General features: G+C 44.2%; 1 protein-coding gene across 1 annotated transcript in view; it reads right to left on the reverse strand.

Moving 5' to 3' along the window:
* Positions 1-18,067, reverse strand: part of lin7a (lin-7 homolog A (C. elegans)) — a 32,502-nt gene extending 14,435 nt beyond the window's left edge. The window contains exons 1-2 of the mRNA XM_012841348.3: positions 17,754-18,067; positions 7,196-7,314 (exon numbers count right to left, since the gene is read on the reverse strand). Coding sequence (XP_012696802.1) covers positions 7,196-7,314; positions 17,754-17,790 — 156 coding nt within the window. The 5' untranslated portion in view covers positions 17,791-18,067. The remainder of the gene's footprint in view (positions 1-7,195; positions 7,315-17,753) is intronic.
* Between the last annotated feature and the right edge of the window lie 4,083 nt (positions 18,068-22,150).

Genomic DNA, 22,150 nt, shown 5'->3' on the forward strand with positions numbered 1-22,150 from the left:
CGTAAACAATGTATCAATCGTGTCATGTTCCCATCAAAAATCCGTCTGTAGATATCAACAAATGCACATAAATATCACATCAAAAGACAACAGTGAACTTTCCACTTAACCTGAAAACAATCAAGCCCCCCCAACACTTAATAATGTCAGTAGCTCTCAAAACAATCGCATATTCATACAGCCAGTGGATTTAAATCTGAATACCAATTAAGATACACAGAATGTTTTAGAACTCCCAGGGCAGGCATAGCACTCGGATGATTGCATTGGAGACACACATGCATAACAATAAAGGTCAAGCTATTTCAGTCAGCGATGCTTTAAACTGCATGTAAAAACCTCCACCAGCTGAAGTCTAAATTGGATTTATGATTTTCAGCTGAATTATTCAATAGGCAATCAAATTACATCTCAGGGAAAAATGCTTTTATAAAACAACAAGTCTCACTTTGTTTTCCTGGTATAATGACGTGCTTAAATTGCATTAGGGCACTGAAATGAAGCCTAATGAGCTTTGAGCTCGTTAGCAGTCATTATGACGCTCACCATCTCATACATGAAGTGTTCTACGATCTCACAGTAACTATTTATTAGGATTCCTCCGTCAGGAGGAAACCTATTGTTATTGTAGGCTTTATTATTCTTGTACCATGGGAGTCAATGGCAGCCCCTAGAACCGTATGGTAACTTTTTCTGAAATTTGGCACACTCATTAAGGACAGTCCCTTCTTTACTCACACCAAGTTTCATGTCTCCCACTAGACCGATTTTCCGCTATTACCGGTTTTATCAAACTGCTTTGAAAGCCTACTCTTCCTACAATTTTTCTCAAATCCCATATGGTAACTTTTTCTGAAATTTGGCACACTCATTAAGGACAGTCCCTTCTTCACTCACACCAAGTTTCATGTCTCCCACTAGACCACACTAGCGCCACCAACGGGTCAAAGTTGGACTTTTGTTAACACTGTAACTTTTGAACCGTTTGACCGATTTTCAAAAATGAGGTACCATTGGATTCCTTGGATCAAGACGAATTCGACGTTCAATGGCGCCAATTTTCGGTTGTATAGATTTTCTGTTATTCCCGGTTTTATCAAAAAACCTTTGAAAGCTTACTCCTCCTACAATTTTGGTCAAATCTTCTTCAAAATCACCAGAGATGATCTTCAGACCAAGCCTCATTCATAGAATTTTGATCCTCACAACCGTTTGTCCGGTACAGCCACTCAAATTCAGCAGAAAAAATGCGCAAACAGGAAGTGAAGTAATATCTCAGCAAATCTTTGAGATATTAACCTGCGCGTCAGTGGTACAGGGGTAGAGAAGTCGTTTAGTATTCAGAAGGTTGTAAGTTCAATTCCCTGTCGAAGCGTTCTTTAGCAAGACACTTCTTTCTTTTCTTCTTTCCCTTCTTCACTCTTCTTTCCTTCTTTTACTCTTCTTTCCAAAATTGTGAAGAATATACATTTTCCCCTGGTTTCGCAATCTTTGGAGGAATCCGCATCGCTGCTTGCAGCTATATTTATTATTATTATTATTATTATTATTTTGATTTTGATTTTTTTTTAAAGGAGAGACGCAGGTCATATTATAAAATGACCAAATAAACTTGTTCTGTAATGGGTGTACTGTAATGTAAGATCCTACTACTTTAAACCTCCTTAATACAGTGTATGTACAAAGGTAATAATGCACTTCTCAATTGGAGATAGTTACATGCTACTATCCCTAATCATAAATCTAACTCTGGCCCCACCATCATCTGGTAATATCACGTATTTGTATAAAAGGTACACTGTACTTAGTACAAGTATAATGAAAACAGTGACTAATAGCAGGAAGCAGTGTTTTCTAGTTTATAGAAACAACATGGCGGCATTTATGCTGAAATCAAACTGTGCTTATAAAAGATGTTATCGTGCTGAGAGTATAGTGTGTTTTTAGTGCTGAGATCTCAGCAGTAAACAGCCACACAAGCATTAACATTCCTGTAATGGCTGAGAGGGGAGGAGAGGAGAGGGGAGGAGAGGAGAGGAGAGGGAGCTGTATGCACTAGGAGTGAAAACTGGAGGGGGGTTGGAGAAAGCTCTGAGTGCCTGCGTGGAGACTCCTGGGATACGTGTCGGAGGACCGAGAGAGCGGCAGCAGCCTCCTCAGGGCTTCCTCTTTGCTGCTCCTCCTTCCTTCCTTCCTTCCCTCTTTCTCTCTCCCTCTCTCTCTCTCTCCCCGTCTATGAAACACTGCCCTGCTTTCTCTTGCTCTTTCCCTCTCTGCCTCCTCTCTTGCTACACACACACATTACTGTTTCACATTTTACCTTTTTTTTCTTGTATGGCTCTTTTATCTCATGATACTTCCGTCCTCTCTCCTCTTCATCTTCTAGTGGTGTGGTATGGCTCTTTTATCTCATGATACTTCCGTCCATTCTCCTCTTCCTCTTCTAGTGATGTGCTATCTGTGTAATATTGTTCTACTCTCATTCTCTCCCCGCCACTCCATCGCTACACCTGCAGGACTGTTTCATCGCATTACACCTCTGTTTATTTCCTCTTGTGTGGTACTTCCATCTCATGATGCTCCCTCTCTCTCTCTGTATCTCTCTGTATCTCTCTCTCGCTCTCTCTCTCTCTAACTCTCAGTCGTTGTTTCTAGATTCGCTCCCTCAATCATTCTGTCTCACTCCCTATCATTCCCTCTCTCTCCCTCACACTCCCAGCCCTCCCTCCCTCTCTCCCTCTCCCTCTGTGTGTTTCTCCCTGAGGGGCCACTCTTCGTGCTCTCTGGTTCACTGGCTGTTGGCCATGATGGGCTTTCATTAACCCAGATCTATTTCAGCGGTATAGCTGCACGCATCCCTGGGTGTGTGTGTGTCTCTGTGTTTGTGTGTGTGTGTGTATTTTTGTATGAATTTGTGGAGGTGTGTTTGTGTGTGTGTGTCTGTGTGTTTGTATGAATTTGTGGAGGTGTGTTTGTGTGTGTGTGTCTGTGTGTATGTGTGTATGTTTGTATGGATTTGTGTAAGTGTGTTTGCTTGTATGTGTGTGTGTGTATGATTGTATGCATTTTTGTAGGTTTGTGTGTGTGTGTGTCTGAAGGTAAGGCCACAGAGTATCTCTTACCTGGTGTGGCTCAACTGAGGAGTGTGTGAGTGTGAGTTTGTGCAAGTGTATGTCTGTGAGCATGGTGCAGGAATGTAATCCCCTGGTCTCTCTCTCTCTCTCCCTCTCTCTCTATGTGTGTGTATGTGCATATGTGTGTGTGTACTTATGCATGTGTGTGTGAGTGTGCGTTTGTGTCTGAGGGTACGGTCACAGAGCATGCATCTCTCAGCTGGTGTGGCTTGGCTGAGCAGCAGTGACCGTGTCACTGGCACACAGCTGCCTGATGCTGGAGAGAGAAAAAAAGAGAAAAAAAAGTCTGTGGGGGGGAACGAGGTCACATGATGCATGTAACCATGGCTGCCCACTTCACAGTCTGAGAGAGAGAGAGAGAGAAGAGAGCGATGGTCGACAAGCGAGTGAGGGACCGACCGCCAGAGAGATGATGCCGAGCTGCAAGGGCTCCTCTGGTTCCTCGATGACAGCCACTCTGAAGGTCAGACAACTGAAGCCCCCGCTGCATTAATAGCCCTCATTCAGGCCCTTCCCTGTCAGCTGGAGACAGACTGACTATCTGCTTCTCCTCATTGCCACACACACACACACACACACACACACACACACACACACACACACACACACACAACACTGGTCACCAAACTAATGGACTTAGGGCTCTCACAGCAAATCTGCTACTGGATCAGAAATTTCCTGACAGACCGCTCCCAGAGGGTTAGAGTAGGATCCCATCTCTCCTCAGCTCTCAGCATCAGCATCGGCTCACCGCAGGGCTGCGTGTTGAGCCCCCTACTCTACACCATCTATACCCATGACTGCACTCCCACCCACCCGAGCAATGCCATCATTAAGTTTGCAGATGATACAACCGTGGTGGGGCTCATCTCAGGAGGAGATGAGACTGCATACAGGGAGGAGGTGCAAAGGCTGTCGACATGGTGCACCTTGAACAATCTTGTCCTCAACACCTCCAAGACAAAAGAGCTGATAGTCGACTATAGGAGGAAAAAATCGGACATGCAGCCTATTGCCATCAATGGGGAGAGAGTGGAGAGGGTATCAGACTTCAGCTTCCTGGGCACTCACATCGAGCAGGACCTTTCCTGGACCAGAAACACCATTGCACTGCTGAAAAAGGCACAACAGAGGCTGTATTTCCTGAGGTTACTCAGGAAGAACAAATTAAAAAAGAAACTGTTAGTGTCCTTTTACCGCTGCTCTGTGGAGTCAGTGCTAAGCTATGGCATCTCGCTGTGGTTTGCCAGCTGCACGGCAGCAGAAAGAAAGGTACTCCAGAGGGTCATTAACACAGCGCAAACAGTAATTGGCTGCTCTCTTCCACCTCTTGAGGACATTTATAAAACACGCTGCCTCAGAAAAGCCCACAGTATCCTCAGAGACTCAACACACCCTGGTTACCACCTATTTGAACTGTTGCCCTCAGGGAGACGCTTTAGGACCATCATAGCAAAAACAGACAGGCTGAGAAACAGCTTCTATCCCAGAGCCATCATAGCACTTAACAATGCACAAAACTGACCTGTATTTGTCTCTCTGTTGTGTTATATGTCTTGTGTTTTTATAGTGTAAATATGTATATATATATGTTCAATCTATATTTTTATTGTTTTTGTGTCTGAGAGCTGCTACCTCAATTTCGTTGTACTTGTGCAATGACAAATAAATATATTCTATTCTATTCTATTCTACACACACACACACACACTCTTCTCATAATTTAACTGCATTGTGTCCCCCTCCAACAGGAATATGACAGATTCGCCCGCCCACAAGTTGATAAGAGCTCGTCAGTGTTGTGCGCCTCCACAATTACCATTAGCGATGCAGTCCAGTTCTAACAGTACCATTCAGCTTGCACCGGCGGCCCCTATTAGGCTGTCATCTTCTTTAAGATGTTGCCTTAGAAACGGAAAAGCAGCCGCGCATGTCAAACACACTTGTCTTAGGTGCAGAGGACCTCTTGGCCACGATGGCAACCACTTAACATCCGCTTAACAAAAGAGCTATTTGTGGAGAAACAATGGTTAATAAACCCCTCTTCGAGTGAACGACACATGGTCGCGGATACCGCCCAGGTATGGTGAAAAACTCCAGAAAGGTCAGAAGACCCTCTTCATCATCACGATGGAAGATGGAAGTTGCCATTCATCCGTGTCGTGTTCCTCCTCTCTTCCGATGCATGGCTGAGTGAGCTTGACGACTCATTCAGCTTGATTTACAGCCACTGTCTCAGGGCCGCGAGATCTATGGCAGCACGGTCTGTCTCTCTCTGCTCCCTCTCTCTCTTTCTGATAGTCACAAACGGTTCATTATAAAACTCCCTTTCAACGGCGTTTGTGTCGCTTATTAACAGGGTGACCATTTCCTCGTGGCTGTTTTTCATCGCGACGTCTCCCCGCCATCCCTTTGCCTATTCGTACGCTCGAGTCCTAGGCAGTAAATTAAATCAACATTGTGTGGAAAACGGTTCTCGTGCTTGATAAGTGAAAAAGCCAGTCCCTGTGTTATTATGTCTGCTAACCAGACCATGAAATGAGCTCATTCGGAGAAAGCCCTGCAGGACAAAAAATGACAACGAGGGGCAAAAGCATGTCTTACAGTAACAGAGAGAAACAAATGCACGTCCAGGTTCATTCCAAATTACACGCCAATGGTAAATTACTACTGTGTATTCACGCAATGTCAGATGGTCGCAGGCAAGTATATGACACCCCAAAGCAACTGTAAAAATACAAAACTGTGTGTTGAACCACTGTAAGATGAAAGCACTCCACACTTCTCTTCAACATTGTCATCCTGCCCAGTATGGCTTAGGAGAAGCAATCGACAGGGACACATAATAACATGCAAAACGTGCGATCGGGAATCACTACCTCCCACTCCGACTCCGACTGACACATGCGCTGAATGCACACATCTGCGACGCCAACGCAATAATAACAGCACACGGAAACATGATTGTCAAGCTCTCTGCAACACCCACCAGCACCACCCTCCCCTGACACTGTGAGATGGTCCTGCGCATCCTTTTGTGTTGGAGGCTGCGTTGCAAATAAGCAATCTACACCCTGACAACAGGAGGGCGCCTGCTACTGATCATCGACCGAGGAAGAGAGAGAGAGCGACAGAGAGAGAGAGAGAGAAAGTGAGAGAGACAGAGAGAGAGAGAGAGGGAGAGGGTGCAGCTGTTGTGTATCGTGGCGCAGCGGCACGCTACCCTAACAATGCCTGCAATAATGGGAATAATTAGCATGGTCGATCTCCTCACACCCTGTACTTCTCCTGTCTCATTCGCCTGTTCAGGGTCCACTGAAGGCTATTTTATCTGTACCGTGCAGAGAGCGAGAGAGAGGGAAATATGTTACACTACTGAATAAAGAACTGTGGCTGTTTGGTAACCAACAATCCACTTTTAGTTCCCTAGGTGACTGCTGAGCTGACATCCTAAACTTGCGTTTGATTGCTAGCTTGTTAGCTTATTTGTGCTTTTAATCTTTAAAAAAAAAAGAATAGCCAGCTGTTAGGACTAAACCTCAGCGTGTTGCATAGGCTTCCAGGAAGCGCATGTGTGCGTGCGGTGGGGGGAATGCCGTGGCAGGAGACGTCGGCCTCCAGGGGCTCCTAGGCGGCTGCCAGACCACTGTAATCCTCCACCAAATGAGAGGATCACTGTTTTGTTGCCGTACTCCCCTCCCTACAATTACCGTCCTGATAGCCCGCTGCGTTTTGTGCTGCTCTGCCACTCGTCCCTTTCACAAATCCCTACCACTCCATTTGCAGCGCCACGAGGCAGACATTAGCGGCTCGCCGACCCCTTTGGTTGAGTCCCGCTAAAACTTCCAGGAGTGTCCTGGATTCAGTTTCGATTGACAGCTTTAGCTTTAGACATGACAGCCTCGGATTTGAGGGATAATGTTAGCATTCACGGGGTCTGTGTTGCCACCCAGACAGGGCTTATGTGCGCACTTATCGAAACTACAGGTTGCTGCTGGAGATGAACTCCATTGCCCCTTGGCTGGTGGTGTGTGAGAGGGATCGGTGTGCCAGGGACTCACCTCTCTGATGGCCGTGCAGAACTCACTCTGCAGAACCTTCTTCAGGGACTGGAGTTTGTGACCTGGGACGTCCCCAGACTCCTGGAGCTTCTCCAGCAATTCAATGGCCCTTGCCACATCTGAGAGAGAGAGAGAGAGAGAGAGGGGGAAAGAGAGATAGAGGGGGAAAGAGAAATAGAGAAAAAGGGGGAAAGAGAGACAGGGATAGAGAGAGAGAAATAGGGGGAAAGAGAAACCAAGAAAGAAGGGGGAATAAGAGAGAGGAATAGAGAAAGAGGGAGATAAAATGAGAAAGAGAAAGAGGGGGAAAAAGAGAATGAGAGAGAGAAAGACAGAGAGAGAGGGATAGAGATGTGTGTTGAAAGGAAATGAGGTATGAGAAGAGACACAATAGAGGAGTGGAGGAGGAGGAGAAAGAGTGAAAGAGAAGGAGTGAGGATATAGAGGAAGAGGAAGAAGAGGGGAAAAAAAACACCATTGAATTACATTAACAGTAGAGCGCGGTGAGAAAGACCATGCCTACTCAACCTATCGATTGGAGGGATAATGGAAATGGGCTCGCTCAAGGCTAGGGAGGCAAGAGAAAGCAGTCGGGTGCTTTGCATTGGCCCACCACCAGCATGCCAAAGAGGGTGGCTGGACACAAGAGCGACTCTACGACTCTAATGTTCACAGGAGATCTCCTACAGGAGTACGACTCTAATGTTCACAGGAGATCTTCTACAGGAGTATGACCCTAATGTTCACAGATCTCCTACAGGAGTACGACTCTAATGTTCACAGGAGATCTTCTACAGGAGTATGACCCTAATGTTCACAGATCTCCTACAGGAGTACGACTCTAATGTTCACAGGAGATCTCCTACAGGACTACGACTCTAATTTGCCACTCCAGAGAGCTGCTGCTCCGGAGCAGATCCGGCTCAGTTTTGCCCCAGGTCTGTTTGAGAGTCAGCTGTATGAAGCAGATCACGGCTGCCTCTGCAATGGACGCGGCCCATATCTGGCGTGGTTCGTTATGTCTGTTCTGGAATCAGCCCATGCCCACAGTGGGATCCTCTGCTCCTTACAACAAAGCCATTACACACCTAAAGGGACAGGCCTTCACCTTCATGTCGCTACCTCCCCCTCACATCCGCACACTGCTCTCCTCCCTCATCGCCGTTGCCATAGCACATCCTGGCAGATTAATTTAGTGTCCTCTGAGACGGCCAGGAAATTACGCTGCGAGTGGGTGGCACAGGGGCAAGGCTTGATATCCATCATTTCAGCTCAGGCATGACACCATGCACCAGTACAAACGTGAAAGTCCGTTTGATGTCTGTTTCCACTATTCCCAAGACTCAAACTGGATTAAAGTCTATTATAAAAACCCAGTTTTGTAAAGGTAGACCAGCAAGGTTGATAACGGATACAGAAAAATTATCGTGTTTTACAGTGGAGCCTGCAGATAGGTTTCCTGATTGTGTTTGTAAACAAATTATGTTTGTAAACAAAGATGCATTTTGAGCAGTGCTCGTCAAAACACCTGAGGTACAGTCAAAATAGCAAACACAGGCAAATATTGGCAAACATTTTCAAACAGATTTTGGCATTGAGTTCACTGCAAAAGCTTGCGAACACACACAAATGGTCTGAGGGGGTAGAGCTCTGCGCACAAACATGAACACTAGACCAAGGGTTAGGGTTGTACTGAAACAATTGGGAATGCTTACACAAAAACGCTTTCACCTCGAACATTCACCAAATTTTAACGCACCTCTGAACTCAACTACCTTGTTGTTTTTCATTTACAAAACTAAGGACAACAAGGATATTCTGGCTGAGATAGAAACCAACTAGACGTATCGCATAGCAGTATGTAACATGTCCACCACATTAAGACAGAGAATGAGGAAGAATTAAGTGAAATAACCATATATTTTCTGCTCCAAGAAAAGCGTGTTATCTTGAAAAAAGTTTACAAAAGAGTTTGTTGTATATCTTATTCTATGAATACTTAGGGACCTGTAGTTTGTGAATGTGGTGGCTGTACACTAGAAGGGTGTGAAGCAGTACCTGTGAGTTACATTCTGGGGTTTTGAGACGTGTCTAGTTAATAGGAGGATGAATATGGCTTAATAAACAGATATATTCTTTGATATATTCTCTAAAATGTAAGCATTTTGGGAGATTGATATGTATACATAAGCAACCATATCAGCTTCATTGTATCACTGTACTTGGCATGTTTAAAAAAAAAAAAAGGGACGTGGTATGTGACATATGTATGTATGGACATGTATTCAGGTGTGGTTACCGCCGCTTTCCTTTCTAGGCTATTATTGTTCAGCCTACTGTCTACAATACTTATCCATTTTTTTGCCAATGATTGTATTTCTAAAATGGAGATTAAATGTAGCCTACTATTACACTACCAGCGACTACGCGTTTGCCATAGGCTCCACAGGTTTTCACTGGGGTCCTCTCTGAAAAGCTCATGAAAAACAACCACTATGTTATGGACGCATATCTTTCTGGGAATGTGCTTCGAAACACAGTGCACACTTCCCTACTGTTTTCAGTTTTATGAATGAAAATTAAGAAAAAAAGAAATCTTCGGCCTCCTGAAATGCTGCACTAAATGTTTTGCAGTTTCAGCATAACACTGTCCATAGAGGGCTGAGCCCAAAACAGCTCATAGATAGAAACCTAATGAAGTATACTACATTCTCATCTTAGCATTCTGCCGCTGGCCTTGAAATAAAAAAAGAGAGTTCATGTTCAGAAGGATAGCTGACATCTCTAGCTGCTAAATAAATTACACATCAGCATCTGCTGCTCAAGCAGTCCACCAAGGTGTGTGGAAAATAGAGAACTGATCTGTTTAAAAAGACTTAATATTTCCTGTCTGAGCAGATAACTAAATCAACTATTCTCACTCCCTCACGTCTGTGCAGTATAGCTGCAATTGCCCCAATCGATTTTGACATCCTGAATGAGAAAGATATCACTGCATTTAAGAAACTGTTCTTCAGTTCAGACAGCTGTCTTTACAGATTGGATGACAGTGTAGGCAATAAGTGTGGGAAGGGCCTTTATGATTAAATAATGCAGCACTGTCATGGTAGTTGTTCCACTTCCAGGATATTGTCAAAGTCTCTCTTCAATTTCCATCACGCACAGTTGCACTTTGCCTCATCAAGTCAAGTGCACCAATTGCACCAGTCATTAAGAAAACCAAGTGTGAGCTGCGGTGCTAATGACAGGCCTGGTAACAGAGCTGCATTGGCTTTCCTGTACTGTACATTTTATAGGAATGTATTCCTCATTACGAGAAGGTCGGGGGACCGAGCGAGCGAGCAAGCATTCCTTCCTCAGCCCCTCGCTCTCTTGAGCTCATTAGCACCAATTTCTCTATCCACATCAAGAGCTCGGACGATTCTAGCAATTTAGAGTCCACGCTTCACAGATCCTCGGAGCAGGCTCCGTTCTTTTTTTTACCCTGTGTGACTGGAGTTGCACTTCTATTCGCTTGTCTTTGTCAGGAGTTTAGCAAAAATCTTCACCGGTTGGTTTCGGCTTCTGTTGTGTTGTATTTTCACTTGGATTTGGGAGCTCTGTAAGCATTTAAACCCAAGGACCTCGTTATCAACTGGCTCATGTAGTTTTGGATGCTGGGATTTAATCCCATTTGAAAATGTCAAAGGTAATGTATGGAACAAGCTTCTGCATTCCTGATGCTATCAGCCGCAATAAAACCTAATTCATTTACAGGCATATATCCAAGACGAGGTCTCTAAAAGTAAACTGACATTTACAGACTTTCACTCCCAGGCCAAAAATATTAAAATGAATTCCACAGACCGAGCACTGTGAAATCTATTTTTTATTTCCATCTATTGCTATTCGAAGGACAGGTAAACAAAAAGGATAACATTTCAAGAGATACAAAAGGCAAGGTGAAAACAACATACTTCTCTGTCCCCATAGAAAGTCTGATATTGGTTTCGTGGTACTGCATACAAATGTCTTTGTAAGTCACTGCCTTGAGATCACAGCAAGGAAATGAGTGAAGGAACCAGGGAAGTGGCTCCCCGCTATTCCCAAAGTTCCAGCTGAGATAATGATATCCTCAAGGGCTTTTTTTTTAACAGTCACATCCATCTGTCACTTCTCTGGTTGTCTAACTCTGTGTCTAGCAACAAAGATTCAGACATATATTCAGAACAACTACTCGACAAGACACAAACTTGAGTTTTATTTCATGCAATTGCAACTCAAAAATTTGAACGCTACCTTCTTTGCGTTCATATTCAGTGTAAAAAAAGAGAGGCAATTTTCTTTTATGGGCGCTTCTTAATGCGTAGCACTCTTAATGGAGTTCCAGCACGACTCAGTGCCGAAGACACAAGCCTCATCCTGTGGGTATACACCGAAACGCATTGAAATAAGATTTGCATGGTAGCTGAGGGCGATTTGTGGCCCGTGGAAAAGCCTCTCAACACACACACACACACACACACACACACACACACACACACACACACACACACACACACACACACACACACACACACACACACACACACACACACACACACACAATTTCCACTGAGGACATTTCAGCTCAGAAGAACCTGTCAGCTCAAGCACTAACCAGGGCATTTAACATCATCAGAGAGATATAGCTACAAGCGCCAGATGCCTTCTTTGACCTTGAGTGAGGTAACATGATTACCTGGCTGACCTTGAGTGAGGTAACATGATTACCTGGCTGACTGAAAGAAGGCCTTGGGGTCCACGCAGTGTTTATTTCCCTCCTTCTACCACCACACTACACTGGTCTGAGGCTGACACCAATTCACATAAGTGTGTAATTTCATACTGAGCTAAAAATATGCTTAACCGCCCACGTGGCATGGTACACAAGGGGTCTATGAATGCTCACAGCTGAAGAGAAGAACACAAAGAATACATGTAAGACCATTGCCTGTCGACCAGATCATCTATGCTCAGAGGCTCTCAGTGTTATGCCCTTCTAGTGGGCTATTTTTTCATTGAGCGCTTCGGGAAGGGTTTCATATGTGTGGTGATCGGGAGGCACAGCAGGGTACTGTTTCCATGCTTGACAGGACTTCACCAAGGCCTCACTGCTCACTGTTTAAAATCATCAATTTGTGGAGTCAGCATGAACGAACCCCCCCCCCCCCCCCCCCCCTCCTCCTCCATTATGCCACAGTAGGGGGCCACCAGATGCTAGTCACATCTGGTGGCACCCTACCCCCCCCCCCCCCCCACCTCCCCACTGTGCAGCAATCCCTTACTTCCACTGCTGCACCTCCAGGTCAGTCACAGCACATTTCTCCCACTAGTCCATGAGAAACAGCATTTATACACAGTATTTGTATCTCCGCATGAAGGCTTTTTCCCTGTCTGTACACGCTTGTGGGAGTTAGTGAGGCCGGAGAACAGTCAACAACAAAAATACGGCTAAAAATGTCTTCTGAGGGATATTCATTCACTAACAAGAGCTAGGGACTGACCAACTGTTCCACAAGAGTTCTTTCTAGGAGCATGGAATACCAAGCAATAACTCTAAAATCTAACTCTCTGCTACAATGTGGCATTAAATATTTACAACACACCGTGCTGCACGTTAGACAAGTTAACAAGGAGATGCTGCACACCTCCATTTCAAAAGCAGCACAGAACCTTCTGGTAAAACATTCAGTATGTGTAAATACCACAGCTATGAGGCATTTATTATTCATTCTGCTCTTTGCAGTGATTTCCTTGCCAAACCCATGTTATATCTCCTTCCAACAACGTGACCACGTAAACCCACTGCCAAACGCACATTCATGAATACATTAAACTATAACTACCATCTCTCTATGTGTTACATGCTTATTTACATATTTGTTGTATACACAGCCTAAATTTAGACATTGACACATTTAAAGCAAACATAAGTTGTCCTATAACGGTTCGGGTCAAATCTGTATTTGTTTTTCTAATAATGTGAGGGATCTCATTATAAAAATCTCTCAAGACATCTTTGTTTGTTTGTTCCTACATACTGAACACCTATTTATCATCGTGCCTTTTCATCATTATCAACAAAAAAATGTATTATTTGTACAGTAGTGATATCTGAATTTTGCCTTCTAAATTAATAAACAGGTTTCCTTTTTGTTTTGCATGCCCAGGTTTGAAACCAGGGTTCAGTAACATATCCATAGTTACAAATGTAACCATGACTCCCCCCAGAATAGTCCCTTGATTTATCTCTCAGGGTGTATTTTGTATCTTTATATAAAGGTCGACCATATGACTCACTGATTAAATCAACCCCAGTCTCCCTCCATGAAGACATCAGGGCTGTCTGTAAGTGATTTAAAGTAAAACTATGTGTTATGCTACCCTCCATGCCTGATATACAATTTATTCATGTGCCCTGGACTAGCCTAGCATGAGAAAAAAAAAAAAAAACCAATAACCACAGTGCTGTCCAACCGGAGCCTAATGACATTACTGTGGCTATTATACCAGCTGAGCGATGCTAATTGAACACACGCAAAAGGAAATTATTACAGGAAACAAGTTTGTTTATGAAACGATCTTTCAGATCACCAGGGCCGCTTCCTGTTATCACAGCATTACCACGACGCATCCCAGAACACAGAGGATAATGTCCTTCGCCTCTGTCATCAAGCCCGTGTGCGGGAGCTGTTGTCTCATCGGGGCTGGACTCTGTGCACGCCACTGTGAGAGGAAGCTCACCATCTGTTTCACTCTCCTAGCACCGGGGGCATCCGAGTTAGGTCAAGCTTTTCTTCCAAAAATCTGCACACTCCAACAACGCCAACCCCCACCACACCTCACTCCTCGCCTCCTCCTTCCCAGGCAAGCTCTGGCTCCGGCAGGGGTCAGTCCAGACACGAGGCCAAAATCACAACGGGGGGCCCTCCGTTTAAGACCTGCACAGCTCATTCTATCAATTCCCCCATACAGGGTGAGCTAACGCTAATTGGCCCCACCGTGTCATTTCCTGACAATAGAGGGAAAATAAATCTATCCTTTTGGCGGAGGATGACCATTAGGAATTTCCAAGCACAAATGACCTTTTGGTGTTAGATCGCTTTGTCAGCGCCCTGACGAGCGGCTCTGAGAAATTCCATCTTAAACAAATTAGCAGATCAAAGCGGCCCAACAACTTAATGTCTAATTAACAAACAGACGACAGCTCTCCACAGCTATAGCATCGCTGCCTGATACACCTCCTGTACCTACTGGCACTTCTCCACTGTTTCCTGCCCATGATGTTGTCAGAATGGCCCTGTAGGTGGGCAGCCATTAGCTGGGGCTTCTAATGTAAACAAGAGGACAAACATCTTCCCACAATGCCATCTGTGTACAGTACATATCTAGCCTGGATACCAGACCGAACTTAGCCCCGCCCACAACATTTGAAGTCGGGAAGTTCGGTCTGGTGTTGCTCCATTGGGGAGAAATTATCTCCGGACAGAAATGTCCGGACCAATCAAATTGTCAAGGCGGGCTTTATACTATGATGGACAGATGATCAACAGTAACGTAATCAACCGCGTCACCAACACACGGGTTGAATTCGTTTTCAACAAACATGGCTGCCGCTGGAGAGCTGAAATGTATAGATTCGAGTCCATTTAGACATTGACAGTGCATTCATTTTGAAAGAGGAACAGAGAAACGCGATCAAGGCATTTGTCAATCGAAAAGATGTTTTTGCCTTCCTTCCTACGGGATCCGGTAAAAGTTTAATTTATCAGCTGGCCCTGGTCACATACTACGTTGTTCTGATTGGTTGTAGGTAACCAATTGAGCGAAGAGGCATTTTTTCTCCTGGTTCGGTTGAAACACGCCCCATAATCACAGCCCAATGGACCGGTATCAGACTCATATTCTGACTAGAATTATGAGTATGACATCGTCAGGCTAGTACATATCCTTGCCGCCACGCTTTTCCTCTGAATGGAGAATGAAGAAGGTTTTGGTCCCAGTTCTTAAGTGATTTATCTTCCCAAACCACTGTCACCATTTGAGAGAAGAAGACTGATTGGTTCCCTTATGTATCAACTATGAAGCAGAACATACTGGAAATGGTTCCCTCTACCTGTAGATTGCTTTATCTATCTTCATTTCTCTCTCTCTGTGTCTGTTCCCCTATCTTTCGGTTTGACAATACAGCATTTCAAATTGTCAGTGGCACAGCATGACACACAAAGGTGAAGGAGACAGCAGCCTACAAAGCCTCTTCAAGGCTGTACTTGCCTTCATGGTAAACCCTCACAGGCTTAAAATGCTTTGCAAAGAATTTCCTTGACAAAGATTTACTGAATTTCTGGAGGAAGTCAATTTATCCTTGAATAACCTTTCTAGACTTAAGTACACACTCTCAACCGGCTACTGCTGCACCGAGGGAAAAGATCACAGAGCATACGGCTTCCTACAATCATTAATGAATTAACACAAATATAGGCTTATGTGATGCAGTGACTCAATCTTTCAGTGTTTGGAAAATTATCATTATTTAAACCTCAGTATGAATCTATCACACTGAATCTACCAAGACCAACAGCCAAGTTTAAATGTCATCCCCTCCTCTTCACTGAACTCTCAGGACCCGGATCTGTTGGATGTAGCCAACTACCCTCAAACAATACCAGGAAGCACAGATTTAACAAACTCAGTCTTCATCCTATTTCCAACCCTTCCCTTGCTTCCTGAACAAATCTGATTTCTTGACAGTCATTGAAACAGGTGGTAATGTTTAATGTGAGTGGGATAATGAAATGTTCACCCCGATTCTTTTCCTCAACATTTTAAATTAATATTTTTGTAAGAGGCTAGGACTTCTACCTCTACCTAATTTAACCAGTTACTCCTCAGGCGTCACAGACACAGCATGTCAGTAAACGTACAAGACTACTGTGGTGAAACGCAACATTTCAGGTGAAACGCGTGGATGCCCACTGTATGTCTGCACAGATATTCAGCTACAGTTCAGAGATGAAGGGGAAACTCGAACGCCATCATGGCCACTCATTAGAGGCATCTTTCTCTGCAACAAAAAGTGTTTGTCTCCGTCATAATTGTCGAGTTGTCTCTCCAACGGAGCTGAGAGGCGGGTTAGCAATCTCTGAAGGAGTTCTTGTTTAGCAAGCGCTCGCTGTTATATTCTAGGCGCTCAAATGCCGCCTAGTCACTTCATGTTCAAGCGCAAATCGCGTTGAAGACTGTCCATATCTGTGACTTTCATCACGCTTCGATGATCACGTCTCCCTCTCAGTCCGAATGACTCTATATTCAAATCGCTGTCGAATTATGCAAAACGAGTTGGGATAGCCGTCGTCATTTACATGGACGCTGCTGTTATTACAGCTAATGCATTGTTTCGCCTAGCTTAAACGATCAGCTTGATCATCTCAAATGAAATGCCCTCGGCCGTTATTACGACGAGATTCCACTAATAACATCGGAGGAGGCTTGCACGGCGAGTTACTCCTCCTTTTGTTACTGCGATTGAGCATAATCAAAATACATTAAGTCGCTATTAAGGGAATTAATGGTCGTTGTATGACAAATTAATTCACATTACTACCCCAGAAGCAGGAGTACCCTGTCCCGCTATTTTTAACTCGATCCTCTTGATTTGTCTGACACTCGCACTGTGTTGTATTTCAATACCACATTTTACGCCCTACATACAGCAGTCTGCGCGCGTGTCAGTGCGAAAGCATAATGCACATTATGGACCTCTTCGACCATGTGCATGGCTCTGAAGTTTGTTTTTCTCCCACCTGAGAAACACTTTTTATTCGGCGTGAACAGCGTGCAAAAACAGCTGACATTTATGAGTGAGTTATCGCCATTGCCACCAGGCTGTGCCGTCTATGTGATGATTAAACAGGCAGCAATAACCTATATGTAGGCTATAGACCTTATTTTTTTATACTTTATGAATCGATGGTTGTAAGCTTTGAGAAGCTACCCTCCATCAGACTCCAACGAAGGCGCCTAATTTTGACTTAACTACATACAGCTGGCCAAAAAACACCCCATCTATACCGTTGTTAAACTAACATTATGTTGATGTGAGAAAGTTTTAGAATAGAAAATCCCGATACATACATCCCAATTCCTTAGCTCTGAACAGACGCGCTTCGCAGTAAAATAATATTAGGCTACATTCGCCATTGGGGTAGCCTATATAACCGATTGTGTAAATAACAACAACGTGCAAACAATGTTAATGATTTAACCTGGTAAGTGATGAAAGTGACGCACAGCCATAAACTACGTAGGCTTTGAACCAAAGGCAATATGCACCAATTTACCAATAGTTATGTGTTTTATTCTACAAACGTCAAAACGTCCATGAATGGACTGAAGAAAATACAACATCAACGCATTCGAATCTCCTCCAATTCCACCCACCGATACTCTCTTCAACTGCAAGTTTACATACCTTTAATTGTCAATAGACAGCAACAAACACAAATAGTAGTGCTGGTTAAAGGCTACATTGTCTTACCTCGGTCCAGAGTGAGCGGTTGGACCACTGTCGCCATGTCTGCTGTAAGCGAAGATAGCGACTAGTGGAGCAACAGCATCAGACGTTCCACTGAACGAGAGTGAACGGAGAGAGCGAGAGAGAGAGGGAGTGTGTGTGTGTGTGGGAGAGAGAAAGCGTTTAGCAGCGGGGAGGGAGCAGGGATTACCTCCCTCTCACCACTCGCTCCATCGTACACATCTGAATGTCCAGTGAAACAAGGTGGCGAGAGGATAAACATTACTCTGTGATGCAAGTGTGGGTTTACGTGTGTACGCGCGCGCGTGTGTGTGTGCGTGCATCTATTGTATAGTAAGTGAAATGTAGGCTACTTTATGTGCTTGAGAGCAGGGATTGTACGTATACATGCGTGCATGGGTATTTGGTTATGTGCGTGTGTTTTTAGATATGGATATATCTGCCACGTTTCATGTAGCGTAACCTTGCCTTGCCCGTCTGTCATCTGTGTGCATGCATATATATTCAAATAAAACAGGAAAAAGATACACAAAATCCATCACCTCCATATCAATCAAAGTGAAAAGTATGATCAGTGAATGGTTGTGTCGGGTCATGCAGCAGAGACCCCCTTGCCTTAGTGATCCACTGGCCTTCACTGGGCACGCTAGCACAGCATTATACTGGTCTTTAGTGATGGCCATGGGATCAGGGCTGATGAAAGCTTTATAGATTAATCTCCATGCTTATGCATGTCACAGTGAAGGGAAGATCCACCAAAACTACACACTGGCCCCGGCTCCCTTTACTCGCCACTGGTTTCAGCTCCCACTAATGCTCACTCAGGCTTAGACCGGGGCAAATCCCATGCTTGGCCAACCACCAGTGCCCACAGAGGAGGGTACGATGCCAAGATACCATCTTGTGCCCTTCATCTACCATATGCATGTAAGGTTGAATAAACCCACATAAAGGTTGAACATTTATTTTGCTTGAACACATTACAAACACGCAGTACTGGCAGATGTTAAATACTCTTAACTGGCCAAAGATTTAGGAAATATATGCTGTTTATAGCCTACTGTTTTTCACATAAAAGTATCCTATGTGTTGTCTCGAACAGCTAACAATGAGTGTAATTAAAACGAAGAGACTAATACACATCAACCTATCACACTGTTTTATTCATTAATCAAGATTAGGGTTCAGAACAAGGATGGGAAAGCAATTCTGATTCTTTTTAAAACTGTCACTCATTTTGGGAAGTTAATTACAAACTTCTGCTACCCTGGCTGTGACAACAACGGCAACACCCTCTGAGGACACAAGTAACTGTTTTGCAGATGGACCACCATCATTCTGATATCTCAGGGAACAATTTTTTTGCAGAGCTGTTTCCGTTAATTAATTAGGTCCACTTAATCACTGCACCTTAAGCTGTGCTTTCATTAGCGCAGACCTTTTCTACTAATTGAATCCTTCACAAGCATCACACACTTACTGATGAGCTCCAGTTTATCTTGTCCTGTTCAGCCACTCACAGATGTGGAGAGATAGTTGGGAGGAGGGATAAATGGAGAGAGAGAAAGGGAGAGAGGCATGGGGAGAGAGAGAGAGATGGGGAGAGAGAGAGAGAGAGATGGGGAGAGAGAGAGAGTGAGATGGAGAGAGTGAGATGGAGAGAGAGAGATGGGGAGAGAGAGAGAGAGAGATGGGAAAAAGGCTTAGAGCCAGAAAGAGGACAGGAGGAGATTATGCACCCGCAGCCATATGGGTTGCTGTGCTACAGTATATCACTGCCTTTAGAAACACAAGAGGAGAAAAATAGAGAGAGTGAGGGTTGAGAGAAAGAGAGAGATAGAGGGTTGGAAGAGGAAAGAGAGAGAGAGAGAGGGGGGGGGGGGGGTAGATAACTGAAAGAGAGGGAGAGAGAGGGCTGAATGCGAGCTTGAGTAAGCCATCGGCCTTCCCGACGAAAACAAATTGATTTCTGAATAGATGTGTGGCCCAGAGCACAGTTAGCAAACACACAAATGCCGGATGAAACAAGGAACAAATATAGATTTATTTTTAAGAGGCTGATGTGAGGCAGATGATCTTTATTCTCTTGGAGGCTTGGTAGGGTCAGCAGATACAACCTTGAGCATTTCTGTACCTGGTGTTGATGCAGCTACTCGGGGGAATCTTCACTCGGTCAGATCCAAAGGTGACATCCTAGATTGTGATGTTCAAGTTTCCTGAAGGTTGCTAGTATGTGCTCTGTGATCTAAAGTAACACTGCCGAGTAAAAAAGAGTTCAGGGGCATAGTCTCGAGGAGACGGAATGCTACTGAACAGAAACAAGCCATTTGATGACACCCAAACCTTATGAATATTTAGATGTTGAGGATGCTCAGGTATGAACACAAACAGACAGCACAAACAATTCTAAAAAAGGCAAGAAACAAACACAACTACGTCTATTTCACTTTAGTTTTATTTAGTGTTCAGAAGTCACTGAAATATCGTAACATATTTTGGCCTGAGGACGTTTTCATATATTCTGACATACAGCTCAAACCGTGTCAGTCTAGAGTCTCGCCACATTACCGCCTTCAGCATTCCTTCTCCTCGTGAAGATACACAATTCTAATATTAGAGTAGAATAAACAGAGTGTTGCTGCTATAGACATGCCATGATATAGCATGACACTTCAGTTTCTACGCTAGGTAAGAAAATGTTAGCCTTCTTGTCACTGTTCAGGAGGAAAACATTTCAAGACATGTATTTGACATGACCCATTTTGAAGCTTTTCAATCCAGAATCTGTGAATATCACAGCTCCACAGTGCTCCTACAGTCAAGGCTTCATGCTGACATCATCATCGAGGGACAAGTGTTACAGAGAGCAGGGGCTGAGCTGAGTGACTGCACCTGGGTCAGCTGCAGCAGGCAGGTAGTGGGGACACAGCTGAGTGCCCACAGGCCAAAGAGCTACCAGGCATCTGAAGATCCCGAAGGAGGATCATGTCACTGGATCATGTCACGTTAATATTTCCTCCTCCCTTCATTTCCTGAAAAAGTAAATGGAGGCGCAGACACAAGAAATGAACTGAGCCTCATTCGAGTGAAACAGACTTTCCCTGACAATCTTTGCCAAAGCTCTTAAGTAATTTGGCCTGTCTTTTGGAAGAAAAATCATTCTGGGTTGTTCTCAGCTGCCAGACTTCATGGTCCTTGAATGTGCGTTTTTAGTTCTAGTGACAGAAAAAAAAAGCAGTGACACCATAAGATGTTGACAATGTATATTGAAACTGAAAATGAAAAAAAAAAAAATGAAAAAAAAAAACATGTTTATCCCTCAGGAGTAAGATCCTCTCAACAGCTAATCTTCCCTCTGGCAGTTCCGCCGAAAAGCTCCTCACTGAGCAACTCGACAGCCATGTCAGCTGAGAACTCAAGTCTTTGAGCTGTACTATCTACCCAGGCCACGGTGAATCCTGTCAGCATATTGATGTGAGAAATCTCCCTTGCTGATGATGGAGTTAATGACACATTAATAAAATGAATTACCCCTTGCCAAACTGCTGTGTAATGTGCTCAGAATGGGATGAAACCTCAGTCACGGTGATTATGCCAGGTATTGTCACGCAAGTCCACATTTTGCCATGATTTAGGTGTTTTGCAGCTCTCATGTGAATTAATTATCAGGCAGCTTAAGCCTTAGAATAGCCTTTTAGGGCTGGTGCATCCATATTTGTTGTCATAGCAGAAATTCCACAACAGTTAAAATGGCCATTTTGGTTTTTTGGCTGCCAGGGGAAACAGGTTCAATGTGCTTTGGCTGCCTTGTTATCCACACAAGCTTTGTTCCCCAGCTATGACCGACTGCACTTCATTGAGTGCCTTCTGCACGTTTACAACCAGTGCATTTCGAGTCAGATTTTTTGTTTCCCTCTCTCTGTCTCCGTCTCTCTCTGTGTCAGAGCAACGTCTGCACTATTATGGAGAGAATTATAGCTGTAGGAGAATTATAGGCCTTACTCTCAAATGCAGAAGCACGCTCATGTTTGATGAATTGAGGCACAGAGGAAGCGGACAGGTGGTGAGCCATGGTGAGCCATGAATAGGAAAATAAAGACAAGCCTCTCTGCGTAATGCTACGGGTGATGATAATTCATGAGCTTCCCGTAGTTTCCACAAAAGAGCCTCAGAGCTTTCAATTCCACACACACAAACCCGGCCTAATGTTGTTTCCACATGTGAGGCAGAAGCAGCATATTCAGGATCAATTATTCAAAGTCTGATCCTCCTACAGTGGGATGCTTGGCCATTGGAAAGGATTACGTTTGTTTACTTTGGAAGACTGCAGAGAAGTTTTCTGGTAAACAAAATGCACCTGCACCTTCATCTGCAGTATGAATTAGCCACACGACGCCACT

The sequence above is a fragment of the Clupea harengus genome, chromosome 16, assembly GCF_900700415.2.
Source record: "Clupea harengus chromosome 16, Ch_v2.0.2, whole genome shotgun sequence".
Classification (NCBI taxonomy): domain Eukaryota; kingdom Metazoa; phylum Chordata; class Actinopteri; order Clupeiformes; family Clupeidae; genus Clupea; species Clupea harengus.